Source organism: Coregonus clupeaformis, chromosome 15 (assembly GCF_020615455.1).
Source record: "Coregonus clupeaformis isolate EN_2021a chromosome 15, ASM2061545v1, whole genome shotgun sequence".
Lineage (NCBI taxonomy): Eukaryota > Metazoa > Chordata > Actinopteri > Salmoniformes > Salmonidae > Coregonus > Coregonus clupeaformis.
The window spans coordinates 22,865,786-22,893,125 of NC_059206.1; the positions used below are offsets into that span (position 1 = coordinate 22,865,786).

General features: G+C 44.5%; 1 protein-coding gene across 2 annotated transcripts; it reads right to left on the minus strand.

Annotated features, from left to right (window-relative positions):
* Positions 1–826: 826 nt before the first annotated feature.
* On the minus strand, positions 827–27,340 carry LOC121582771 (M-phase phosphoprotein 9). 2 transcript variants are annotated; one of them, XM_041898868.2, is made up of 23 exons: positions 27,257–27,340; positions 26,424–26,725; positions 26,155–26,302; positions 24,786–24,875; positions 23,845–24,663; positions 23,468–23,540; positions 22,952–23,055; positions 22,631–22,744; positions 17,726–18,186; positions 14,834–14,983; positions 14,656–14,743; positions 14,361–14,576; positions 14,008–14,055; positions 13,819–13,883; positions 12,701–12,802; positions 11,678–11,902; positions 11,423–11,553; positions 10,483–10,806; positions 10,259–10,379; positions 9,994–10,067; positions 9,689–9,894; positions 1,480–1,548; positions 827–1,242 (listed from the first exon to the last, which is right to left on the minus strand). In XM_041898868.2, the coding sequence occupies exons 2-23, from the start codon at positions 26,687–26,689 to the stop codon at positions 1,141–1,143; spliced, it is 3,996 nt and encodes a 1,331-aa protein (XP_041754802.1). In that variant the 5' UTR covers positions 26,690–26,725; positions 27,257–27,340; the 3' UTR covers positions 827–1,140. The 2 variants fall into 2 exon arrangements, with proteins under 2 accessions (XP_041754802.1, XP_041754801.1); XM_041898867.2 differs by having other exon boundaries at positions 11,378–11,553.

The following is a 27,340-nucleotide window of genomic DNA, read 5'->3' on the forward strand; positions in this document are numbered from 1 at the left end:
TAAAAATAAAATTTAATAAATACAATTTGATGAAGTGTACGAGGAATAAAAACATGTCAAAACGATGCATAAAAATTTAGACCTAGACGGAGATGGCAGTGGTACATTCCAGATGATTAAATGTCTCTGCTGGATATTAGGATGTTCTGCCATTCATATTGATCCATTGATAGCTGATAAAAAAAATCTACATAATTTACCTGAATATGGCAAGTAAAGCATATAATCTCTTTTTATAACATCTAAAAAAGTAAACGACTTTACAAATCTGTGCATTTCTAAAAATATACTCCACAAATTGTGAGCTCTTCCAAACATATAGAAAAATATCCCAGAGTTATATGTGTAGAAAAGACTCTGTGGGTCATGTACAAGTGATCTATGATACAGAGAGAGTTTAAGGGCAGGTTGACGTTTATTGTCATGAGTTTTGCCCTGGAGGCAGAACAGAACGGTTTCCGCTAGATGGGCCAGCTGCAAAGTCAAAATTAGCTATATCGTAAAAATGTATGAAAACAAAAAATAGCTTTTTGGTCTTAATTTGAACTTCATATTCATCATCTCCAGCACCACCCCAACATCAACATATGTGAAAATTGCGCGTTTCTATGTTTTGTATAAAAAAAGATAGGGGAAGATAAGTGTTTCCAATGACATCATCAACCAATAGTACACAATTAGTAGGCAACACCTACTCACAATTGGTTATAATCCCACGATGCACACCGATGATGTCATTGGAAACACTTATCTTCCTCTCTTTTTTACTACAAAACATAGAAACGCGCAATTTTCACATATGTTGATGTTGGGTTAGCAAAAATTTTTGAAATGTCCCTTTAAGGTTAGACATTAGGGTTAGCAGTGTGGTTAAGGTTAGGTTTTAAATCAGATTTTATGACATTGTGGATGTGCCAGCTAGTGTGACCACTCTGCAGAGCTGCTCGAGTACATGAGTCATCTCAATAAATGCCAACCTGCGAATTAAGAGAGGACAATCAGGGTTCTTTATCAAACTACTTCACAGAAAACTGTGACATTTATTCATCTATAACTAGGAACAGGAGTTTTTCCTGACCATGCAATCTGACCAGGAAAAACCCTAGACCCTACCTATGACGTCATCTAATAAAAACATTGCTATATGTTGGCAGAGGAGCGTAGAACGTGGAACCTCTTCAGGGCCATGCGGATGGAACCCAGGTCACGATTTACACTCTCTAGACGGTTCTCTAAGGCCACCTGGGAGTAGAGGAACAGTCATTTAGCTGGAATAGCATAAACATTCACACATACTGTACACAAAGACCCCATCTACGTTGTGTTCGATTGAAAATACTATTCAATTACCTCACAAGAGTCCACTTTATCAAACAAACACGTTCATAACAACAAAAAGATGACATTTAGACCCAATCGCGCTTCACTAATATGTAATGAGGCCTTGCAGGTTTGGTGTGACTGTGACTGTGACCTTACCTCATCTAACCTGGTCTGCAGGCTCACCCTCCCACCAGATCCAGGCATCCGGCTCAACGCTGACTCAATCTGCACAAAACACACCCAAATGAATGAATGAATTAATAACAACAATAAATAAATATATTAACTAACCAACGCACAAACTATTTCACAGCACTCAGATTAACCAAGCAGGCGCTGAGTTGTGTGTGTATGTGTTGCGCAAGGCAGAGGCGGGAGTATATTTAAGGCTTTTGAAGGGTAAAGGGGCGGAGAAAGAAGATAGCACCCTTCAGTCATAACAGAGCAGGAGAGGACAGGACAGAGCAGAGCGGGACAGAGTAGGACAGGAAAGAAGAGGGGGAATATATGAACCCAGCTATAAATAGAAGTAATTGAGAGAGGAGTGGTTGTAAAATCATAAAGCCAGGTAATACTGTATAACAGATCCAATAGAGATTAGTGAGGTGTGATGTCAAAGGACTGCCTCTGTCGTTGATAGATATACACCATCAATAAAATATGACTACATCATCGACTACAGCTCAGCCTTCAACACCATGGTACCGTCCAAGCTCATCATTAAGCTCGGGGCCTTGGGTCTGAACCCCCCCCGTGCAACTGGGTCCTGGACTTCCTGACGGGTCGCCCCCAGGTGGTGAAGGTAGGAAACAACACCTCCACTACGCTGATCCTCAACACAGGGGCCCCACAAGTATGCGTGCTCAGCCCCCTCCTGTTCTCCCTGTTCACTCATGACTGCGTGGTCACACACGCCTCCAACTCAATCATCAAGTTTGTAGACGACACAACAGTGGTAGGCCTGATCACCAACAATGACGAGACAGCCTACAGGGAGGAGGTGAGGGCCCTGGCGGAGTGGTGCCAGGAAAATAGCCTCTCACTCAAGGTCAACAAAACGAAGGAGCTGATCGTGGACTTCAGGAGACAGCAGAGGGAGCACGACCCATCCACATTGACAGGGCCGCAGTGGAGAAGGTGAAAAGCTTCAAGTTCCTCGGTGTACACATCACTGACAATTTGAAATGGTCCACCCACACAGACAGCGTGGTGAAGGCGCAACAGCGCCTCTTCAACCTCAGGAGTCTGAAGAAATGGGGCTTGTCCCCTAAGACCCTCAGAAACTTTTACAGATGCACCATTGAGAGCATCCTGTCAGGCTGTATCACCGCCTGGTACGGCAACTGCACCGCCCGCAACCGCAGGGCTCTCCAGAGGGTGGTAAGGTCTGCCCAACGCATCACCGGGGGCACACTGCCTGCCCTCCAGGACATCTACAGCACACGATGTCACAGGAAAGCCAAAAAGATCATCATGGACATCAACCACCCGAGCCACGGCCTGTTCACCCGGCTATCATCTAGAAGGCGAGGTCAGTACAGGTGCATCAAAGCTGAGACCGAGAGATTGAAAAACAGCTTCTATCTCAAGGCCATCAGACTGTTAAATAGCCATCACTAGCCGGCCTCCATCTAGTACCCTGCCCTGAACTTAGTCACTGTCACTAGCCGGCTACCACCCGGTCACTCTACCATGCACCTTACAGACTGCTGCCCTATGTACAGTTGAAGTCGGAAGTTTACATACACCTTAGCCAAATACATTTAAACTCAGTTTTTCACAATTCCTGACATTTAATCCTAGTAAAAATTCCCTGTCTTAGGTCAGTTAGGATCACCACTTTATTTTAAGAATGTGAAATGTCAGAATAATAGTAGAGAGAATGATTTATTTCAGCTTTTATTTATTTAAATCACATTCCCAGTGGGTCAGAAGTTTACATACACTCAATTAGTATTTGGGAGCATTGCCTTTAAATTGTTTAACTTGGGTCAAACGTTTCGGGTAGCCTTCCACAAGCTTCCCACAATAAGTTGGGTGATTAAGTTTGGCCCATTCCTCCTGACAGAGCTGGTGTGACTGAGTCAGATTTGTAGGCCTCCTTGCTCGCACACGCTTTTCCAGTTCTGCCCACAAATTTCAATAGGATTGAGGTCAGGGCTTTGTGATGGCCACTCCGATACCTTGACTTTGTTGTCCTTAAGCCATTTTGCCACAACTTTGGAAGTATGCTTGGGGTCATTGTCCATTTGGAAGACCCATTTGCGACCAAACTTTAACTTCCTGACTGATGTCTTGAGATGTTGCTTCAATATATCCACATCATTTTCCTTCCTCATGATGCCATCTACACTGCTCAAAAAAATAAAGGGAACACTAAAATAACACATCCTAGATCTGAATGAATGAAATAATCTTATTAAATACTTTTTTCTTTACATAGTTGAATGTGCAGACAACAAAATCACACAAAAATTATCAATGGAAATCCAATTTTTCTCTGGCAAATGCCAAACGTCCTGCACGGTGTTGGGCTGTAAGCACAACCCCCACCTGTGGACGTCGGGCCCTCATACCACCCTCATGGAGTCTGTTTCTGACCATTTGAGCAGACACATGCACATTTGTGGCCTGCTGGAGGTAATTTTGCAGGGCTCTGGCAGTGCTCCTCCTTGCACAAAGGCGGAGGTAGCGGTCCTGCTGCTGGGTTGTTGCCCTCCTAAGGCCTCCTCCACGTCTCCTGATGTACTGGCCTGTCTCCTGGTAGCGCCTCCATGCTCTGGACACTACGCTGACAGACACAGCAAACCTTCTTGCCACAGCTCGCATTGATGTGCCATCCTGGATGAGCTGCACCACCTGAGCCACTTGTGTGGGTTGTAGACTCCGTCTCATGCTACCACTAGAGTGAAAGCACCGCCAGCATTCAAAAGTGACCAAAACACCAGCCAGGAAGCATAGGAACTGAGAAGTGGTCACCACCTGCAGAACCATTCCTTTATTGGGGGTGTCTTGCTAATTGCCTATAATTTCCACCTGTTGTCTATTCCATTTGCACAACAGCATGTGAAATGTATTGTCAATCAGTGTTGCTTCCTAAGTGGACAGTTTGATTTCACAGAAGTGTGATTGACTTGGAGTTACATTGTGTTGTTTAAGTGTTCCCTTTATTTTTTGGAGCAGTATATTTTGTGAAGTGCACCAGTCCCTCCTGCAACAAAGCACCCCCACAGCATGATGCTGCCACCCCCGTGCTTCACGGTTGGGATGGTGTTCTTTGGCTTGCAAGCAACCCCCTTTTTCCTCCAAACATAACGATGGTCATTATGGCCAAACAGTTCTATTTTTGTTTCATCAGACCAGAGGACATTTCTCCAAAAAGTACGATCTTTGTCCCCATGTGCAGTTGCAAACAGTAGTCTGGCTTTTTTATCGCGGTTTTGGAGCAGTGGCTTCTTCCTTGCTGAGCGGCCTTTCAGGTTATGTCGATATAGGACTTGTTTTACTGTGGATATAGATACATTTGTACATGTTTCCTCCAGCATCTTCACAAGGTCCTTTGCTGTTGTTCTGGGATTGAATTGCACTTTTCGCACCAAAGTACGTTCATCTCTAGGAGACAGAAAGCGTCTCCTTCCTGAGCAGTATGACGGCTGCATGGTCCCATGGTGTTCATACTTGCGTACTATTGTTTTTACAGATGAACGTGGTACCTTGAGGCGTTTGGAAATTGCTCCCAAGGATGAACCAGACTTGTGGATGTCAACAAAAAAAAAAATCTGAGGTCTTGGCTGATTTCTTTTGATTTTCCCATAATGTCAAGCAAAGAGGCACTGGGTTTGAAGGTAGGCCTTGAAATACGTCTACAGGTACACCTCCAATTAACTCAAATTATGTCAATTAGCCTATCAGAAGCTTCTAAAGCCATGACATAATTTTCTGGAATTTTCCAAGCTGTTTAAAGGCACAGTCAACTTAGTGTATGTAAACTTCTGACCCACTGGAATTGTGATACAGTGAATTATAAGTGAAATAATCTGTCTGTAAACAATTGTTGGAAAAATTACTTGTGTCATGCACAAAGTAGATGTCCCAACAGACTTGCTAAAACTATAGTTTGTTAACAAGAAATTTGTGGAGCGGTTGAAAAACAAGTTTTAATGACTCCAACCTTAGTGTATGTAAACTTCCGACTTCAACTGTCTGTCTGTCTGTAGCTCAGTTGGTAGAGCATGGCGCTTGCAACGCCAGGGTTGTGGGTTCGTTTCCCACGGGGGGCCAGTATGAAAATGTATGCACTCACTAACTGTAAGTCGCTCTGGATAAGAGCGTCTGCTAAATGACTAAAATGTAAATGTAAAATGTAAATGTATGTATGTATGTACATACACACAGTACCGGTCAAAAGTTTGGACACACCTACTCATTCCAGGGTTTTTCTTAATTTTTACTATTTTCTACATTGTAGAATCATGTAGTAACCAAAAAAGTGTTAAACAAATCAAAATATATTTTATAATTGAGATTCTTCAAAATAGCCACCCTTTGCCTTGATGACAGCTTTGCACACTCTTGGCATTCTCTCAACCAGCTTCATGAGGTAGTCACCTGGAATGCATTTCAATTAACAGGTGGCCTTCTTAAAAGTTAATTTGTGGGATTTCTTTCCTTAATGCGTTTGAGCCAATCAGTTGTGTTTTGACAAAATAGGGGTGGTATACAGAAGACAGCCCTATTTGGTAAAAGACCAAGTCCAAATTATGGCAAGAACAGCTCAAATAAGCAAAAAGAAATGACAGTCCATCATTACTTTAAGACATTAAGGTCAGTCAATCCGGAAGATTTCAAGAACTTTGAACGTTTCTTGAAGTGCAGTCGCAAAAACCATCAAGCGCTATGATGAAACTGGCTCTCATCATGAGCACCACAGGAAAGGAAGACCCAGAGTTACCTCTGCTGCAGAGGATAAGTTCATTAGAGTTAACTGCACCTCAGATTGCAGCCCAAATAAATGCTTCACAGAGTTCAAGTTACAGATACATCTCAAAATCAACTGTTCAGAGGAGACTGTGTGAATCAGGCCTTCATGATCGAATTGCTGCAAAGAAACATTTTACATTTACATTTTAGTCATTTAGCAGACGCTCTTATCCAGAGCGACTTACAGTTAGTGAATACATATATATATTTTTTTTCATACTGGTCCCCCGGGGGAATTGAACCCACAACCCTGGCGTTGCAAACGCCATGCTCTATCAACTGAGCTACATCCCTGCCGGCCATTCCCTCCCCTACCCTGGACAACGCTGGGCCAATTGTGCGCTGCCCATGAGTCTCCCGGTCGCGGACGGCTGCGACAGAGCCTGGATTCGAACCAGGATCTCTAGTGGCACAGCTAGCACTGCGATGCAGTGCCTTAGACCACTGCGCCACTCAGGAGACTACTACTAAAGGACACCAATAAGAAGAAGAGACTGGCTTGGGCCACGAAACACGAGCAATGGACATTAGACCGTTGGAAATCTGTCCTTTGGTCTGATGAGTCCAAAGTTGAGATTTTTGGTTCCAACCGCCGTGTCTTTGTGAGACGCAGAGTAGGTGAACGGATGATCTCCGCATGTGTGGTACCCACCGTGAAGCATGGAGGAGGAGGTGTGATGGTGTGGGGGTGCTTTGCTGGTGACACTGTCTGTGATTTATTTAGAATTCAAGGCACACTTAACCAGCATGGCTACCACAGCATTCTGCAGCGATACGCCATCCCATCTGGTTTGCCCTTAGTGGGACTATCATTTGTTTTTCAACAGGACAATGACCCAACCCACCTCCAGGCTGTGTAAGGGCTATTTGATCAAGAAGGAGAGTGATGGAGTGCTGCATCAGATGACCTGGCCTCCAGAATCTCCCGACCTCAACCCAATTGAGATGGTTTGGGATGAGTCGGACCGCAGAGTAAAGGAAAAGCAGCCAACAAGTGCTCAGTATATGTGGGAACTCCTTCAAGACTGTTGGAAAAGCATTCCAGGTGACGCTAGTTGAGAGAATGCCAAGAGTGTGCAAAGCTGTCATCAAGGCAAAGGGTGGTTACTTTGAAGAATCTAACATCTAAAATATATTTTTATTTGTTTAACACTTTTTTGGTTATTATATGATTCCATATGTGTTATTTCATAGTTTTGATGTCTTCACTATTACTCTACAATGTAGAAAATAGTAAAAATAAAGAAAAACCCTTGAATGAGTGGGTGTGTCCAAACTTTTGACTGGTACTATATATACTGTATTTATACTCTGGACTCCGACATTGCTCGTCCTAATATTATATACAGTGGGGAAAAAAAGTATTTAGTCAGCCACCAATTGTGCAAGTTCTCCCACTTAAAAAGATGAGAGAGGCCTGTAATTTTCATCATAGGTACACATCAACTATGACAGACAAAATGAGAAAAAAAAATCCAGAAAATCACATTGTAGGATTTTTTATGAATTTATTGGCATATGATGGTGGAAAATAAGTATTTGGTCAATAACAAAAGTTTCTCAATACTTTGTTATATACCCTTTGTTGGCAATGACACAGGTCAAACGTTTTCTGTAAGTCTTCACAAGGTTTTCACACACTGTTGCTGGTATTTTGGCCCATTCCTCCATGCAGATCTCCTCTAGAGCAGTGATGTTTTGGGGCTGTCAGCTGGGCAACACAGACTTTCAACTCCCTCCAAAGATTTTCTATGGGGTTGAGATCTGGAGACTGGCTAGGCCACTCCAGGACCTTGAAATGCTTTTTTACGAAGCCACTCCTTCGTTGCCCGGGCGGTGTGTTTGGGATCACTGTCATGCTGAAAGACCCAGCCACGTTTCATCTTCAATGCCCTTGCTGATGGAAGGAGGGTTTCACTCAAAATCTCACGATACATGGCCCCATTCATTCTTTCCTTTACACGGATCAGTCGTCCTGGTCCCTTTGCAGAAAAACAGCCCCAAAGCATGATGTTTCCAACCCCATGCTTCACAGTAGGTATGGTGTTCTTTGGATGCAACTCAGCATTCTTTGTCCTCCAAACATGACGAGTTGAGTTTTTACCAAAAAGTTATATTTTGGTTTCATCTGACCATATGACATTCTCCCAATCCTCTTCTGGATCATCCAAATGAACTTCAGACGGGCCTGGACATGTACTGGCTTAAGCAGGGGGACACGTCTCGCACTGCAGGATTTGAGTCCCTGGCGGCGTAGTGTGTTACTGATGGTTGGCTTTGTTACTTTGGTCCCAGCTCTCTGCAGGTCATTCACTAGTGTGGTTCTGGGATTTTTGCTCACCGTTCTTGTGATCATTTTGACCCCACGGGGTGAGATCTTGCGTGGAGCCCCAGATCGAGGGAGATTATCAGTGGTCTTGTATGTCTTCCATTTCCTAATAATTGCTCCCACAGTTGATTTCTTCAAACCAAGCTGCTTACCTATTGCAGATTCAGTCTTGCCAGCCTGGTGCAGGTCTACAATTTTGTTTTTGGTGTCCTTTGACAGCTCTTTGGTCTTGGCCATTGTGAAGTTTGGAGTGTGACTGTTTGAGGTTGTGGACAGGTGTATTTTATACTGATAACAAGTTCAAACAGGTGCCATTAATACAGGTAACGAGTGGAGGACAGAGGAGCCTCTGAAAGAAGAAGTTACAGGTCTGTGAGAGCCAGAAATCTTGCTTGTTTGTAGGTGACCAAATACTTATTTTCCACCATAATTTGCAAATAAATTCATTAAAAATCCTACAATGGGATTTTCTGGATTTTTTTTCCTCAATTTGTCTGTCATAGTTGACGTGTACCTATGATGAAAATTACAGGCCTCTCTCATCTTTTTAAGTGGGAGAACTTGCACAATTGGTGGCTGACTAAATACTTTTTTTCCCCACTGTATTTCATAATTCCATTCTTGTAATTTTAGATTTGTTTGTATTGTTGTGAATTGTTAGATATTACTGTACTGTTGGAGCTAGGAACACAAGCATTTCGCTACACCTGCAATAACATCTGCTAAATATATGTATGCAACCAATAAACTATGATTTGAAGCAGTGCAGTGCAATAATAGAATCAACGTTACTAAAACTCAACTCCTAGCCCCAGTGCCTTGGAACTTCCCGTAGATTTGAAAGGGTTTGGATGGATATGAGCTATATGGTAATATTGCTCTGATAGACCAATTCCACTACATTGCTTATGGCCATCCAATCTTTTCAGATCTACAGGTGTCTCAGGGTAGGGCTAGGGGTTTAGGTATGGGTAAAAGGCATGGTAAAATGCCTTTTGTGCTTGGTCTTGTGAGTGTCTAAACTAATAACAAGAGCCTTGTAAAAGTCTGTCTCACCTGTTGTTTCTCCATAGTGAGTTCGTCAAACAGCCTCTCAGCGTCGGCCAGGGAGTGGAGCCTGGTCTGTAGGTCTGTCCCGGGGTCCTGGAGGTCTGAGCCTGACACCCCAGCCCCCTGCTCCTCCCAGCCCAGCCCACACACACCCTCCTGGGGCTCAATACTGCCCGATGACTCCACTGAACCACCAGATGACCGCTGGGTGGCTGGAGGAGAGAGAGAAAGAGGGTAGTATTGTTAGGGAACTATTCAACTGAACACACTAACCAGGTGTCAGGGATGTAAAACAATATTGTTTATGTTACCATCTGAAAACAGTCTCTTCCTGGGGCTGGAGTTGTGGAAGGAGTGGCGTCTCTGGTCTAACGCCACGTCAAACCTGAAACAAACAATCACAAACCTGAACTCAGTCTAAAACATATAAAATACTGTAGGGAAAATGCGTCAGGAATCGAAAATGAGACAATAGCTGGAGAAGACACACCTGTAATGAACAGTAGGAAAACAAATCAAGGGTGCATAGATTCAGCTAAGGACCGGTCCTGTAGTCCAGGGGTACTAAACCTGTACCTGTTGTGTAGCTGCTGTTGTCGTGGTGGTGGATTGCCAAAGGCAGTGGAGTAGTTCTCTGTAGGACAGCGTTTGGGGCTGGATTTAGCCGACAGAGGCATCATCAGAGTCTCTCTCTTAGCTAGAACAACATAACACTAGATTAGTTCCATAACACAACACAATGAACTACACTAGGAAATAGCAGTGAAAGGAGAGAAGAGAAAATAAATGACATGACGTACTGGGTGTAGTAGGGGGGAAGGTGACCCTCTGGGCGCGGGGGGGCAGAGAGGAGGACCTGTGGCCTTCTGGTGACAGACTTCTCTGGGCTCTTAGCAGAGACACACCCCTGAATGTCCCAGACACAGCCCTTCCAGGAGAAGCCACACCCTGGGGCGGTCCATCCCTGCCTCTATTCAGACAGACCATGCCTCTTTCAGATCCGGCAGCACCACTCTCATGTCCAGTCCCGCCCCTGTCCTCCACAGCCCTGCCCCTGTCCTGTGTTGGTGGTTCTCTGTTGTTTCTCTCTATAAAGCCAACAATAGGCCTCCGGCTGCCCAACCCTGCAACACAGACAGATACATAGAGACAGCTAGTTAATAATAATTCTGTATTGTGTCCCTTTTGGGAAATCTGTCTTGCATCTCATCACCACATAAGTTAAAGTATATAGCTCAAAAACAGACTAACATGAGCAAACGTAATGACCGATACATTTGAGAAAAACACTTGCACAAAACACATGCATTCAGAGTGAACCTCATTGAAAGACATACGAACGAACAGGCAAAAGACTTCAGAGTAGACTAGAGAATCAAAAACGTTGTTTCAGCTTAGAGCTGCAAAGTTTCTTAGAACTGCCAAGATCATGTTAGTTTGCAAATCACTCAATTTTCATGAAACAGAAAATCTTAAAATGCTGGTTTCAGATTAACTAAAAAACACATATCCAAAAGGCTGAGGCTAGGGGAAATACAACCTCCATGGTAAAAGCTAAAGTTAGCAGAAACTGTGTGACTGGTGCCAATGACTGAGTTATGCTACACTGTTCTAGCCCAGTGCTGAGGACGGAGTGAAGAGAATGAGTTAGTAAGTGAGTGGAGGGCCTGCTGTGGGATGAGGAGTGTGTCTTACAGGAGGCCAGTGAGAGTGAGTCAGTGGTACTGTGGCTGGTCTTACAGGGGGCCTGGTCCTCAGTGGTCCTGCTCTCATCCAGCTCTATCAGGGCCCTCATCAGTGGGGTCAGAGGCCCCCGAGCCTCCCTCACACCCTCACCCTGGTCCTGTTCACGCTCTGGAGGGGATGAACACCTACAGGACAAAACAGGACATGGGTGAGTGTTAAACTGGTCAGATTTTTTATCAGGGTTAAATCAAGGGGGAAAGGGGATTAAGAGGAGGTATTCCAAAATTAACACTGCAACCACAATCATACCTCCTGCTGCCAGTGTGGTCTGTAAAGTGACCCGAGCTGCCTGATTGGTCAGTTTGAGGGCAAGGGGACATCCTGTAACTCTGCGATTGGTCGGCTTGAGGACAGGGAGACTTCCTAGTGCTGTGTGATTGGTCAGTTCGAGGGCAAGGAGAAATTCTATAGGAGGATTCTGGTTGCCAAGGGTGTTTGCTGGGCGACAGCAGCAGGTCCGGATGGTGGTACAGACTGGAGGGGAATAACAGTAACAACAGCTACAGTCAGACAGGAGAGGGTTAATAACAGTAACAGCAGCTACAGTCAGACAGACTGGAGAGGGTTAACAGAAAAAACAGCTACAGTCAGACAGACAGGAGATGGTTAACAACAGTAACAACAGCTACAGTCAGATAGGAGAGGGTTAACAACAGTAACAGCAGCTACAGTCAGTCTGACAGTCAGGAGAGGGTTAACAACAGTAACAGCAACAGTCAGACAGACCGACAGACAGGAGAGGGTTAACAACAGTAACAACATCTACAGTCAGACAGGAGAGGGTTAACAACAGTAACAGCAGCTACAGTCAGACAGGAGAGGGTTAACAACAGTAACAACAGCTACAGTCAGACAGACAGGAGAGGGTTAACAACAGTAACAGCAGCTACAGTCAGACAGACTGGAGAGGGTTAACAACAGCTACAGTCAGACAGACAGGAGAGGATTAACAACAGTAACAGCAGCTACAGTCAGACAGCAGAGGGTTAACAACAGTAACAACAGCTACAGTCAGCAGAGGGTTAACAACAGTAACAGCAGCTACAGTCAGACAGCAGAGGGTTAACAACAGTAACAACAGCTACAGACAGGAGAGGGCTAACAACAGTAACAGCAGCTACAGTCAGACAGGAGAGGGTTAACAACAGTAACAGCAGCTACAGTCAGACAGACAGGAGAGGGTTAACAGTAACAACAGCTACTGTCAGACCTGCTTTGGGACCTAATATCAGCACAACATGGATGCATATGTGGAGGAGAGGAGACCGTTACCCGGCTCCAGAGGGCTGTGTGTGGTTGTGGACAGCCTGGCGATTCCTGGCCTGGTTCTCATGCTCAAGCTGATTCACCTGGCTCTCCAGCTTACAGATCACCCTGAGGAGGAGAGGGCCACAGACAGATACAGGGACGAGTGTGTGGGTGATAGACACATGCCAAATACAGTATCTCCACCGGTGCTGGGACAAAACACACTGATAAAGAAAAGCTGGCACACGATACATTTATTCTTTGTTTGCCAAAATAGACGGTCATAACAAGAGAAGAGAATAACTATTCTCTCAGTCAAAAGGGATTCTTCAATCTGTCACTCTGTGCCCGTATCAACAAAGCATCTTAGAAAAGGTCCTAGGAATCATGTTAAAACTTGTTTTAAGACAACAACAAAAACTCCCAGCTAAGAGTAGGTTTTAGGATAATTTTAAGACAGTGCATTTTCAATACATTTGCTAAAATCTCAAAAAACATGTTTTCACTTTGTCATTATGGGGTATCGTGTGTAGATGGGTGTGCAAAAAAATCTAAACACTTTTTGAATTCAGGCTGTAACAACAAAATATGGAATAAGTCAAGGGGTACGAATAGTTTCTGTAGGTAATTAAATAATCAAAAGAAAAACATGTTTATTTATTAGCCTAGTGGTTATAAGTATTTAGGCATATCATATAAAATAGGCCACATGTGAAATCATTTTGAAAAGCGTGTAGGTCTAGATTATTTATGGAGTGATCATATAGAAATATCAAAACATTATTTTAACAACTCCAAAGCAATTGCTTGTGGAGGAGGAACCACTGACTCACTGCATTTTTCTATTATCAAAACCCCTGCTGGTAACTCTTAACAGGTTAGGTATTTGGATATTTCTTCTTTGAAAATACAAGTAGTTGAATATTGGAATGTATTTGGAAATACACAGACGCTTATATTTTCAGGACATTCTTTGAAAATACCTTCAAATACTTCCAATAGAACTAGTTGATTTCGGCCACATTATTTCAAAATACTTAAAATACGCCTGTTTTTGAACCCAGGTCTGTTCATGATTCATCTAGAATATCTATCCTGTAGATGTTGGTTTTCCGGTCTTGGTGTTGGATGCTTGATGTTACCTTTTTAGTTCAGAAATCTGCTCATTAGCATTACACAGCTTGTTCTCTGTAGACACCAGGTTGTCCTGTTGATAGAGAAAAAACTTTAGAATATTAGTCCCAGTACAACGTGTCATCTGTTATTCTTGAGGTGGAATAACACAGAAAAGGAGAATAGATTATACTAATAGAATAGAATAGATCAGTTACCTTAACCCCCTCGTGGTCTTTCTTCAGAGAGTCATACTCTCCCAGAAGCTAGGAAGACAAAAACACACACAACCCGAGTCATCATGACCACACACACACACCTGAGTGTATCTATTAAACCCTTGAGCTACAGCCAAATAGCCTATTACCAGGTCCCTTGCACAAATCAGCAGGTACTAAAAGAGTTGCTCAAAAAAAAGACTGGTGTAGGAGACGTAGAGGTACAGTTCTCCAGATGTTCTGCAGGACATTACCCAAACTACAACACCTAGAAAGGAGTCTTTCCCAGAGGGTCAGAGACCAGAGACTTCGGTTGGTTTCCTTAGCTAGTCTAGTATAACGTCAGAACTCACGTCCTGCAGCATCTTGTACTCCCTCTCCCTCCTGGCCTCCTTCTCTTGTGTTTCTCTGCAGGCGTTCTCCAAGGCCTCCTCTAGCTGCCGGACACGGGTCCTGAGGCGGCCGGCCGAGGAGTCCTTCTCCCTGCCTGACTGCCTGCTCTCGTCCAATCGCTGCTGCAGGGACGTTGCCGTGGAGCAGGCTGTATCGTAGTGCTCCGGCCAGTCAGCCTGAAAGAGACAGCAGAGCTTGTCTCACACACACACACACACACACACACACACACCTAAGGGTATAACAGTATCCTACCAGTTGTTTCTCCAGGATGGTGTTCTTGTTCTCCAGCTCCTGGATACGGCTGCTGGCTTCAGACAGAGCTCGCTCTAGCTGAGCACACCTGGTAATACAACAACCACGACTTAGATCACACACACACACACCAACCTTCACCCAAACACACCCACCCACCCACACTCTCCACCACTACCTCTGTCTGAGTGTGTTGTTGCTCTGCTCCAGGTCGTGAGGCAGGTCTCTCAGGTCCAGTTTGTCCCGGAGGACTTTGATCTCTGCCTCGTAGTAAGCCTTCAGATCGGCTACATGACGAGAGTGTTTCTCCCTCAGCTTCTCTCTCAGCCTGGAGAAAGAGGGGAGGATAAAAAGAAGCGAAAAAGAGGAGGAAGATGGGAATGAGAGTGAATGGGAGGAGGAGAAATGAGATTAGTAGTACTCAGTATGTATCAATTACATGGGTTATTCTACTACTAGTTCCACTGATATACAGCGCCTTCGGAAAGTATTCAGACCCCTTGACTTTTTCCACTTTGTTATGTTTTAGCCTTATTCTAAAATTGATTAAATGGTTTTATTCCCTCATCAACCTACACACAATACCCCATAATGACAAAGCAAAAACGGAAATATCACATTTACATAAGTATTTAGACCATTTAATCAGTACTTTGTTGAAGCACCTTTGGCAGCGATTACAGCATCGAGTCATCTTGGGAATTACGCTACAAGCTTGGCACATGTGCATTTGGGGAGATTCTAACATTCTTCTCTGCAGATCCTCTCAATCTCTGTCAGGTTGGATGGGGAGCGTTGTTGCACAGCTATTTTCAGGTCTCTCCAGAGATGTTAGATCGGGTTCAAGTCCAGGCTCTGGCTGGGCCACTCAAGGACATTCAGAGATTTGTCCCGAAGCCACTCCTGCATTGTATTGGCTGTGTGCTTAGGGTCGTTGTCCTGTTGTAAGGTGAACCTTTGCCCCAGTCTGAGGTCCTGAGCGCTCTGGAGTAGGTTTTCATCAAGGAACTCTGGACAGTCGTGGTCAAAAGTTTTGAGAATGACACAAGTATTGGTCTTCACAAAGTTTGCTGCTTCAGTGTTTTCAGATATGTTTGTCAGATGTTAATATGGTATACTGAAGTATAATTACAAGCATTCCATAAGTGTCAAAGGCTTTTATTGACAATTACATTAAGTTTATGCAAAGAGTCAATATTTGCAGTGTTGACCCTTCTTTTTCAAGACCTCTGCAATCCGCCCTGGCATGCTGTCAATTAACTTCTGGGCCACATCCTGACTGATGGCAGCCCATTCTTGTATAATCAATGCTTGGAGTTTGTCAGAATTTGTGGTTTTTTGTTTGTCCACCCGCCTCTTAACAGAGGAAGAACAATGATTTCAAGCACCACCCTCCTTTTAAAGCTTCCAGTCTGTTATTCTAACTCAATCAGCATGACAGAGTGATCTCCAGCCTTGTCCTCGTCAACACTCTCACCTGTGTTAACGAGACAATCACTGACATGATGTCAGCTGGTCCTTTTGTGGAAGGGCTGAAATGCAGTGGAAATGTTTTTTGGGGATTAAGTTCATTTTTCATGGCAAAGAGGGACTATGCAATTAATTGGAATTCATCTGATCACTCTTCATAACATTCTGGAGTATATGCAAATTGCCATCATAAACACTGAGGCAGCAGACTTTGTGAAAATTAATATTTGTGTCATTCTCAAAACTTTTGACCACGACTGCACTTTGCTCCATTAATCTTTGCCTCGATCCTGACTAGTCTCCCAGTCCCTGCCGCTGAAAAACATCCCCACAGCATGATGCTGCCACCACCATGCTTCACCGTAGAGATGGTGCCAGGTTTCCTCCAGACGTGACGCTTGGCATTCAGGCCAAAGAGTCCAATCTTGGTTTCGTTAGACCAGAGAATCTTATTTCTCATGGTCTGAGTCTTTAAGTGCCTTTTGGCAAACTCCAAGCGGGCTGTCATATGCCTTTTACTGAGGAGTTGCTTCCATCTGGCCACTCTACCATAAAGGCTTGATTGGTGGAGTGCTGCAGAGATGGTTGTCCTTCTGGAATGTTCTCCCATCTCCACAGAGGAACTCTAGAGCTCTGTCAGAGTGACCATTGGGTTCTTGGTCACCTCCCTGACCAAGGCCCTTCTCCCCCGATTGCTCAGTTTGGCCAGGTGGCCAGCTCTAGGAAGAGTCTTGGTGGTTACAAACTTCTTCCATTTAAGAATGATGGAGGCCACTGTATTCTTGGGGACCTTCAATGCTGCAGACATTTTTTGGTGCCCTTCCCCAGATCCTTCGACCTCATGGCTTGGTTTTTGCTCTGACATGCAGTCAACCTTATATAGACAGGTGTGTGCCTTTCCAAATCATGTCCAATCAATTGAAATTACCACAGGTGGACTCCAATCAAATGGTAAAAGCATCTCAAGGATGATCAATGGAAACAGGATGCACCTGAGCTCAATTGAGTCTCATAGTGAAGAGTCTGAATACTTATGTAAATAGGGTATTTCTGTTTTTTATTTTTTTAGAAATTTGCTAACATTTCTAAATACCTGTTTTGATTTGTCATTATGGGGTATTGTGTGTAGATTGCTGAGAATTTTTATTTATTTAATCAATTTTTGAATAATATTAGTGTGGCCCCAGAGGCGACGTGCCCCCTCTGATTTGCCGAATAAAATTGTTTCTTTTTAAAGGGTTTAATTTGTTGATTCTCTGTAATACTACTAGCCATATAGCAATTTTATGGAAGTTGGCTTTAGCTAGCCCAGATAGGTTCACAATTTAGTTTCTTTAGAAAAATAACCACCAGTCAGGAGGATACACACAGCTCAAGAGGTATGCTTAGATATGCAGAAAAATAAACATATTTTTTACATAAAATTAAGCATGGTTATGGCTCTTGATTGCAGATTTTTTTTTTTTTTCATGTGTTTGAAAAATGCAACTTCTCCACCCCCCAGCTATCCTCAGGGACTTTGTGCCCCTCATATGTTTTGGGTGCATGACACCCGTGTGAGCCAAAATATAAAAACATAACCAGCCCTCTGGACACTCACAGAGAGACAACCACAGGGTCTTCCAGTGACGCCGCTTTCTCCATACGAGGGCTGCCCTGGGAGAGTGTGTGTGAGTGCGTCTGCCTCCCAGACAGTTGCTTCAGGGTGCTGGTGTGTGTGCGGCTCCCCTCCTCCTCGCTGGCCTGAGTGGCTAAGGCCTTGCGTTGCTGGCTGCTGGGCTTGGAGGTTGAGGGGGACGACGGGGCCAGTTTTATCCGAGCAGAGGCCACTCTGGATAGGTTAGGTGCGACCGCAGAGAGGCTGGAGGCGTTGGAGGTGCAGTCTGTGTCCCCGGGGTTGGCACTGCCCTCGGCCATGCTGTCTGGGCTGACGGAGGTGTCAACGCGGGGGTAGAGGTGCGGCTGGGTGGGGTAAGAGGGGCTGCTGAAGTGGGAGGGCGAGGTGAAACCGGAGGTTCGATCTGATTGACGGAGCTGAATGCTGGGATCTAGAGTTAACACCTAGAACAGAGAGAGGAGCAGAGAGAAGGGTTAAGTGTGTGTGTGTGTGTTAGGCTATATCACGTTTATATCATATACCGGGGTATTTTGAAATACCGACAGTAGGATTTTCAAAACTGTGGGTTGGGGACACCCCCGCCTCGTGGTGGCTGTGAGGGCGTGTGCTACGCCACTGTTTATAACTATAAGTTAAGTATAACTAAAAGAAATTGAAGATCTGTCAAATAAATTATATCCAGTTCAGGGCTCCAGCTATGAATTAGTTTGCTAACTTGCTAGTGGATGGATGTCAAGATCAACCTTCTTGGGTACAGCAGAGACATTCAATCCCCTCCTGGATAAAGATCCCTGTTGCCCAAATTGTTTTGAGAAACAACAAAAAACAAGTATATATATACACTACCAGTCAAAGGTTTGGACACACCTACTCATTCCAGGATTTAAAAAATGTTTTACTATTTTTTACATTGTAGAATAATAGTGAAGACATCCAAACTATTAAATAACACATATGGAATCATGTAGTAAACAAAAAAGTGTTAAACAAATCAAAATATATTTTATATTTGAGATTCTTCAAATAGCCACCCTTTGCCTTGATGACAGCTTTGCAAACTCTTGGCATTCTCTCAACCAGCTTCACCTGCAATGCTTTTCCAACAGTCTTGAAGTAGTTCCCTCATATGCTGAGCACTTGTTGGCTGCTTTTCCTTCACTCTGTGGTCCAACTCATACCAAACCATCTCAATTGGGTTGAGGTCAGGGGATTGTGGAGGCCAGGTCATCTGATGCAGCACTCCATCACTCTCCTTCTTGGTAAAATCGCCCTTACACAGCCTGGAGGTGGGTTGGGTCATTGTCCTGTTTAAAATCAAATGATAGTCCCACTAAGCCCAAACCAGATGGGATGGCGTATCGCTGTAGAATGCTGTGGTAGCCATGCTGTTTAAGTGTGCCTTGAATTCTAAATAAATCACAGACAGTGTCACCAGCAAAGTAACCCCACATATAACACCTCCTCCTCCATGCTTTACAGTGGGAACTACACATGCGGAGATCATCCGTTCACCCACACCGCGTCTTACAAAGACACAGCGGTTGGAACCAAAAATCTCCAATTTGGACTCCAGACCAAAAGACAAATTTCCACTGGTCTAATGTCCATTGCTCGTGTTTCTTGGCCCAAGCCAGTCTTCTTCTTATTGGTGTCCTTTAGTAGTGGTTTCTTTGCAGCAATTCGACCATGAAGGCCTGACTCACACAGTCCCCTCTGAACAGTTGATGTTGAGATGTGTCTGTTACTTGAACTCTGTGAAGCATTTATTTGGGCTGCAATTTCTGAGGCTGGTAACTCTAATGAACTTATCCTCTGCAGCAGAGGTAACTCTGGGTCTTCCATTCCTGTGGCGGTCCTCATGAGAGCCAGTTTCATCATAGTGCTTGATGGTTTTGCGACTGCACTTGAAGAAACTTTCAAAGTTCATGAAATGTTCCGGATTGACTGACCTTCATGTCTTAAAGTAATGATGGACTGTTGTTTCTCTTTGCTTATTTGAGCTGTTCTTGCCATAATATGGACTTGGTCTTTTACCAAATAGGGCTGTCTTCTGTATACCACCCCTACCTTGTCACAACACAACTGATTGGCTCAAACGCATTAAGGAAGAAAGAAATCCCACAAATTAACTTTTAAGAAGGCACACCTGTTAATTGAAATGCATTCCAGGTGACTACCACATGCAGCTGGTTGAGAGAATGACAATAGTGTGCAAAGCTGTCATCAAGGCAAAGGGTGGCTATTTGAAGAATCTCAAATATATTTTGATTTGTTTAATAGTTTTTGGGTTATTACATGATTCCATATGTGTTATTTCATAGTTTTGATGTCTTCACTATTATTCTACAATGTAGAAAATAGTAAAAAATAAAGAAAAACCCTGGAATGAGTAGGTGTGTCCAACCTTTTGACTGGTACTGTATATACAGTGGGGAGAACAAGTATTTGATACACTGCCGATTTTGCAGGTTTTCCTACTTACAAAGCATGTAGAGGTCTGTAATTTTTATCATAGGTACACTTCAACTGTGAGAGACGGAATCTAAAACAAAAATCCAGAAAATCACATTGTATGATTTTTAAGTAATTAATTTGCATTTTATTGCATGACATAAGTATTTGATACATCAGAAAAGCAGAACTTAATATTTGGTACAGAAACCTTTGTTTGCAATTACAGAGATCATACGTTTCCTGTAGGTCTTGACCAGGTTTGCACACACTGCAGCAGGGATTTTGGCCCACTCCTCCATACAGACCTTCTCCAGATCCTTCAGGTTTCGGGGCTGTCGCTGGGCAATACGGACTTTCAGCTCCCTCCAAAGATTTTCTATTGGGTTCAGGTCTGGAGACTGGCTAGGCCACTCCAGGACCTTGAGATGCTTCTTACGGAGCCACTCCTTAGTTGCCCTGGCTGTGTGTTTCGGGTCGTTGTCATGCTGGAAGACCCAGCCACGACCCATCTTCAATGCTCTTACTGAGGGAAGGGAGGTTGTTGGCCAAGATCTCGCGATACATGGCCCCATCCATCCTCCCCTCAATACGGTGCAGTCGTCCTGTCCCCTTTGCAGAAAAGCATCCCCAAAGAATGATGTTTCCACCACCATGCTTCACGGTTGGGATGGTGTTCTTGGGGTTGTACTCATCCTTCTTCTTCCTCCAAACACGGCGAGTGGAGTTTAGACCAAAAAGCTCTATTTTTGTCTCATCAGACCACATGACCTTCTCCCATTCCTCCTCTGGATCATCCAGATGGTCATTGGCAAACTTCAGACGGGCCTGGACATGCGCTGGCTTGAGCAGGGGGACCTTGCGTGCGCTGCAGGATTTTAATCCATGACGGCGTAGTGTGTTACTAATGGTTTTCTTTGAGACTGTGGTCCCAGCTCTCGTCAGGTCATTGACCAGGTCCTGCCGTGTAGTTCTGGGCTGATCCCTCACCTTCCTCATGATCATTCATGCCCCACGAGGTGAGATCTTGCATGGAGCCCCAGACCGAGGGTGATTGACCGTCATCTTGAACTTCTTCCATTTTCTAATAATTGCGCCAACAGTTGTTGCCTTCTCACCAAGCTGCTTGCCTATTGTCCTGTAGCCCATCCCAGCCTTGTGCAGGTCTACAATTTTATCCCTGATGTCCTTACACAGCTCTCTGGTCTTGGCCATTGTGGAGAGGTTGGAGTCTGTTTGATTGAGTGTGTGGACAGGTGTCTTTTATACAGGTAACGAGTTCAAACAGGTGCAGTTAATACAGGTAATGAGTGGAGAACAGGAGGGCTTCTTAAAGAAAAACTAACAGGTCTGTGAGAGCTGGAATTCTTACTGGTTGGTAGGTGATCAAATACTTATGTCATGCAATAAAATGCAAATTATTACTTACTTAATAATACAATGTGATTTTCTGGATTTTTGTTTTAGATTCCGTCTCTCACAGTTGAAGTGTACCTATGATAAAAATGACAGACCTCTACATGCTTTGTAAGTAGGAAAACCTGCAAAATTGGCAGTGTATCAAATACTTGTTCTCCCCACTGTAGATGTACAGTGCATTTGGAAAGTATTCAGACCCCTTTACTTTTTCCACATTTTGTTATGTTACAGCCTTATTCTAAATGGATTTTTAAGAAAAGATATGTCCTCAATCTACACACAATACCCAATAATGAGCCTTTGGTTCTTGTTCACCCCCGATTGTTCAGTTTGGCCAGGCGACCAGCTCTAGGAAGAGTCTTGGTGGTTCCAAACTTCTTCCATTTAAGAATGATGGAGGCCACTGTGTTCTTGTGGACCTTCAATGCTGCAGAAATGTTTTGGTACCCTTCCCCAGATCTGTGCCTCGACACAATCCTGTCTCGGAGCTCTACGGACAATTCCTTCGACCTCATGGCTTGGTTTTTGCTCTGACATGCACTGTCAACTGTGGGACCTGATATAGACAGGTGTGTGCCTTTCCAAATCATTTAAAATTACATTTACCACAGCTCAAGGATGATCAATGGAAACAGGGTGCACCTGAGCTCATTTTTTGAGTCTCATAGCAAAGGGTCTGAATACTTATGTAAATAAGGTATTTCTGTTTTTTGTTTTTAATAAATTTGCAAAACAATCTAAAAACCTATTTTCGCTTTGTCATTATGGGGTATTGTGTGTAGATTGATGAGGAAATTGTTTTATTTCATCCATTTTAGAATAAGGCTGTAATGTAACAAAATGTAGAAAAAGTCAAGGGGTCTGAATACTTTCCGAAGGCACTGTAACTAGATAGCTTGATTCTTTTTTTATAGCACCCCTTGTGTGCACTTATGGTAATACCTTATACCCTGGTATGGTACAGAAACGGTATGAAAATCTGGATACCGCCCAACCCCGGTGTGTGTATGTGTATACCTGTGGTGACGTGGGGCTGCAGGTGAGAGAGCGGTCCCAGTGTTTAGATTCAGTAGTTCTCTGCTTGTTGTGGTAGATCTCTCTGAGAGACAGCTTCTGGTCCTCTGGAGAGGTCTGGGAGACACAGAGAGAGACACACAACAAACTAATACAATGGAGGGAGGTGGTCCAATTTGTTTTTATTTACTTGGGATTGAGGTCTGCACATTTGTGGGATTCCCCTAATGTAGATGCTGAAGAGACTAACTTTTTCAGCACAATGAAAACAAACACTGTATTTAGATGGAACAAGTTTGGGTTGTCTTTTTGTCCTTCACCTACCAGACTGATAGATGCCTCCTGCAGCAGGAGGTAGGCTCCACTGTCAAAGCTGTCAGGTAGGGGGCGGTAGAGCTCACTTTCATCCAGGCGCCAGTACGTCAGACCTGAAGGACAAGAAGCAGACACGTATAACAACCTTTAAAATGTTTTATGTAGTTCTGTCCTTGAGCTGTTCTTGTCTAGTAATATTCTGTATTATGTCATGTTTCATGTTTTGTGTGGAACCTAGGAAGAGTAACTGCTGCTTTTGCAAAAGCTCTGGATAAGAGCGTCTGCTAAATGACGTAAATGTAAAATGTAAATGTAATGGGGATCCTGATAAAATACCTAAATACTATTCTGCTTTATAACTACGTTACTACAAGCACTTAGCATTATTGCTTTGACCGCATTTCAGAACTGCTGCTCAAGCAAAGGCAACAGTGTTATTCAACAAGGTGACAAGAGCTCTCAGCATGTAGGCCAATGTTTAAAGTGAATACAAAGAGGCCTGTGTCTGTGTGTGTGTGTCGTTACCTGAGGCCTCAGACATGAGGCTGTCACTTCTCTTCAGAGGGAAGGAGTTATTGAAGGTAGCAGCCGACCCATGCTGAAAGCAGAGCGAAGAGACATGAACAGAGGAGAGGAGAGAGAATGAGACCCAAAGCTTACTCCAGTCTTTACTCTTATCCTTTTCAAAATGCTTCCCCACAAGGAATCCTGTTTCAACTGACTGTGACCCATATAAAGCCGGACAAACACAGTGACACACACAGACAAAATACAAGGTGATGAAACAAAATGCCAGAGCACTATACTGAGTCTAGTAATCCAAAGAGTTTTACATCATTTTATCCAGCTACTATAAATTAAAACGGAACTGGCAGGTGTGTGTTGTCTGGTGTTAGGTGTACCTGGTCCTGGAGGTCAGTGTTCTCCAGGGGGCCGTCTCTAGGGCTCTGCCTGGGGCAGGGCTGCTGCTCCTGGGAGGAAGAGGTCTGAGGGCCGCTCTGGCCCGGGGACGGGGCCTGGAGGGGTGAGGGGGAGGCCAGGGGAGGTTGGGCCTGCCCCACCCTGCTCTTCTTGGGTTTGCTGCGTCTCTGTCTTTGAGCCCAAGAGGTCAGCGGTTGGCTGGAGGTTCTCTGCTGCTCAGGTGGTGTACTAGGATTGTCTCTAGGAGCCACCTCATTGGCCGAGGCACTCCTCTGCTGACCCTCCTGGCCAATCAGAATGGTCTCTGTGTAGTCCTGGAGGTGAAGGGACCAGCCAGGCTCCTCTATACACCGGCCTCTCTCCTCTACTCCCCCCAGAGTCTTTGTCCCCTCCAGCCATGACCCCCAGGCTGACAGGGTCCCGTACCCACTGCTCAGCACCGTCCCTGCCCCCTCAGCCCACCTCTCTCTTGGGGTGACCGGCCCTGGCCGAGGGGATGGGGGTAGAGGGAAGGTGAGGCTCAGAACAGGTTGTGGGACAGAGAGGGAGGTGGGGGGAGCAGAGAGAGGCGAGTTCCCATTGGGAAGGTCCGTGGAGGGTGAAGGGTGGTTGGTAGTAACAACAGGGGAAGAGGTGTAGTCTGGGTGTGTCTGTGTGACAGTAGACAGAGTAGATGGGTAATTGTGATGTGTCTGTGTGTTAGTGGTAGCAGTAGGGGTATATGGGTAATCGTGGTGCATCTGTGTGCTGGTCTGGCGGTTCTGGAGCTGAACCAAGGCTTTGATCTCATCCTGAATCAGCTGGAGGAGGAAAATAATCACAGTGTAAACAGGCATCATAACATGTATTTTCAGGGATTCTTGAAGTATAGTTCAGAGCTGTATTTGGCACTAGTCACACACACTCAAATAGTAATACAGACCTGTATTTGGCACTGGTACTGTTCTTGCTGAGCCAGGATCTGTTCTTGGTACTGTTTCTCTACTAGCTGGAACAGATGCAGCCATCGGCCCTGTTGAACAAAGACACATACACATCTTCAACATAAGGTCTGTATAGTACAGTGAAATCCAGAAAGCATTTGAAAAGATTTCCTCTTACGAGTTTTGGGCACATTTCCAGTGTGAATGTGAATATGGAAAACAGTAAAATGTTCTGATTGGAGGGAAGAAGTGTCACAGCTGTGAGTTAGGTTCGCAGCAGGGGTCTGTGTGTGTGGGGGGGGGAGGTGCTCCAGTTATGATGTGAGAAAGGTGAAGAAGTTGTACTATGCCATGCACCCAGGGAGCTTATATTACAGCCCATAAGAAACTCACCGATTCCCTTTTTGAGACTCAGCTGTTTGCACATATTCATATATAGGTTAAATGTTCATCTTTTCTGGGCACAGTAACATATTTGGGTATGGGTTGCATCTCAAAAGTAATCTAGCCTGTGTTTTCAGATCAGGAAAGATGAATGAGAAAAGAGGGCAGGAGGTTATTAAGGCAATTGGGAAAGATCCCTGTAGAGCTGGGATGCAGGCATTTTGCTGATATCGATCATTACGACAAGTAGCCTATACAAGTGAAATGTGAAGTTGGAAATGAAATAAATGTGCTAATATTGGTGATTGTTAATGGAACAATTGATGGCTACAACAATCAAACTAGTAGTAGTAGTTTAAAGGGTAATAAATAAATAAAAGTGGTGCACATTAATGTTATAAACTTATCTTTCTATTTATTGTTATCGGATCAGTTCAGGTAATTTATCACGGTATGGATTTTTGTCCATATCGCCCTGATTTAGATCCCTGTATTTAAAGCTGGGGAATACAGTACATTCTCTCCAGTGTGTTTTCTTCTGTGTGAGATGAGGTGGCACTGCTGCCAGCCTCACCGTTGTCTATTCCCCACAAATCATGTCCTGTCTGAAGAGATCAGCTGCAGTTGTGTGTTGTGTGCTGTCTGGGGACCAAGTGTGTGTGTGCTGTCAGCTGAGATCCACAGGGACAGCAGAAGCGACAGAGGAGGGATGAGACTGCCGGCTGCCCAACGTGCTGCAGGAGAATAATGACCACACCAGCTAACCCCAGCATCACCCTTCGCAGGGAGTAGTTCAGAGAACACACACACACACACAATCACACAAACTTCTCTGACATACTAACTGCCACAGAAATTTCTCTATCAGTGGCTGTATTACTACTTGGCAGCCCTTCCACACTAAATATATAGTATCCTATATATTGATTTGTCTGTTGTCCATCCTACACTTGCAGTTACACAAGAACACAGACACATTCCTACCTCACAGTCCTTCCACATCTCCGGGTCAGTCTCCCCACTACTCTGGATCTCCTGGACCAAGGCTCTGAGGGTCTCCAGGGAGGAGGGGTTGATGAAGGGGAGGCTCTTGCCAGGCCCAAAGGCCTCCTCCGTACTCAGACACAGGCTCCTAGGGAACACAGTACACAGGAGTCAGGAAAAGGGACTAGGTTGGATTACTCAATGTAGCACACTTATTTCGAAACCTCCTACACTGACACCTCTAGTCAGAGTCCACAGTCTTCACACACCTGATCTTGTTGGGGAGACTGCATGCTGGTGTGATGTCTTCAGCTCTCCCATCTACGGTTCCCCCTGCAGTCTTGGAGGTGGTGTTGCGTTCCTCTGTCCTGGCCAGCCCCAACCCAAGTTCAAGTCCCAGCCCCAGGCCAGAGGCTGCTGAGGTGCCCTCTGAGGACTCACTCTCCTTACCCCCTTCCCCGTTGGCATCGGCATGGCAGTGGCTCAGGGCCCCCAGGCTGGACACATCCTCAGAGATACTGTCATCTGTGGACATGCTTATGGGCCCGCAACCTGGGGGAGAGTCTGATACCTACAGGGGAGATAGAGGGGGACAATCAATAAGTGGAAGGAGGGAGACAGTTCTCCCTTAACCTACAGGGTTAATACTTGCAGGAGATAAGAGGGGAAAGGTCTGAAGTTACAATTGACCAACTGTTTCAGGGTGAACTGTCCCTTTAAACTCCATACAGAGTACAGACATTAAATATATTGACCAGGGCTGTGATGTGAGTGGCTAGGCCCTTTGGTGATCATAATCAAACTTTCACTTTAACTGTGGCAGTTTCATTCAAAGAATAACTTGCATACACTTGCTGGATCAGATTAGAGCAGAAGCCTTGCAAGATATAGCTGACATGGGCATTAACCAGCATTAAACATGCTAGCCTAACTGACAGGTTTGCAAGCATCAACGTTTACGATTAGCTAGCTAACAGTAACATTACATATTGAAAATGATTGAAACTAGCGCCTTCGTTAGGCTCAATAAGTACATAATCGATTCATAGTTAATATGTAAAGTAGATTAATAAGAATTTGAATAAAGCTAGCTTTAACTTACCAGTTAACTTGTAACGTAACTTCACCCATATTTTATCTTCAACAATACTAGCTAGCTAGCTAGCTAGTCTACTGCAGTTAACGT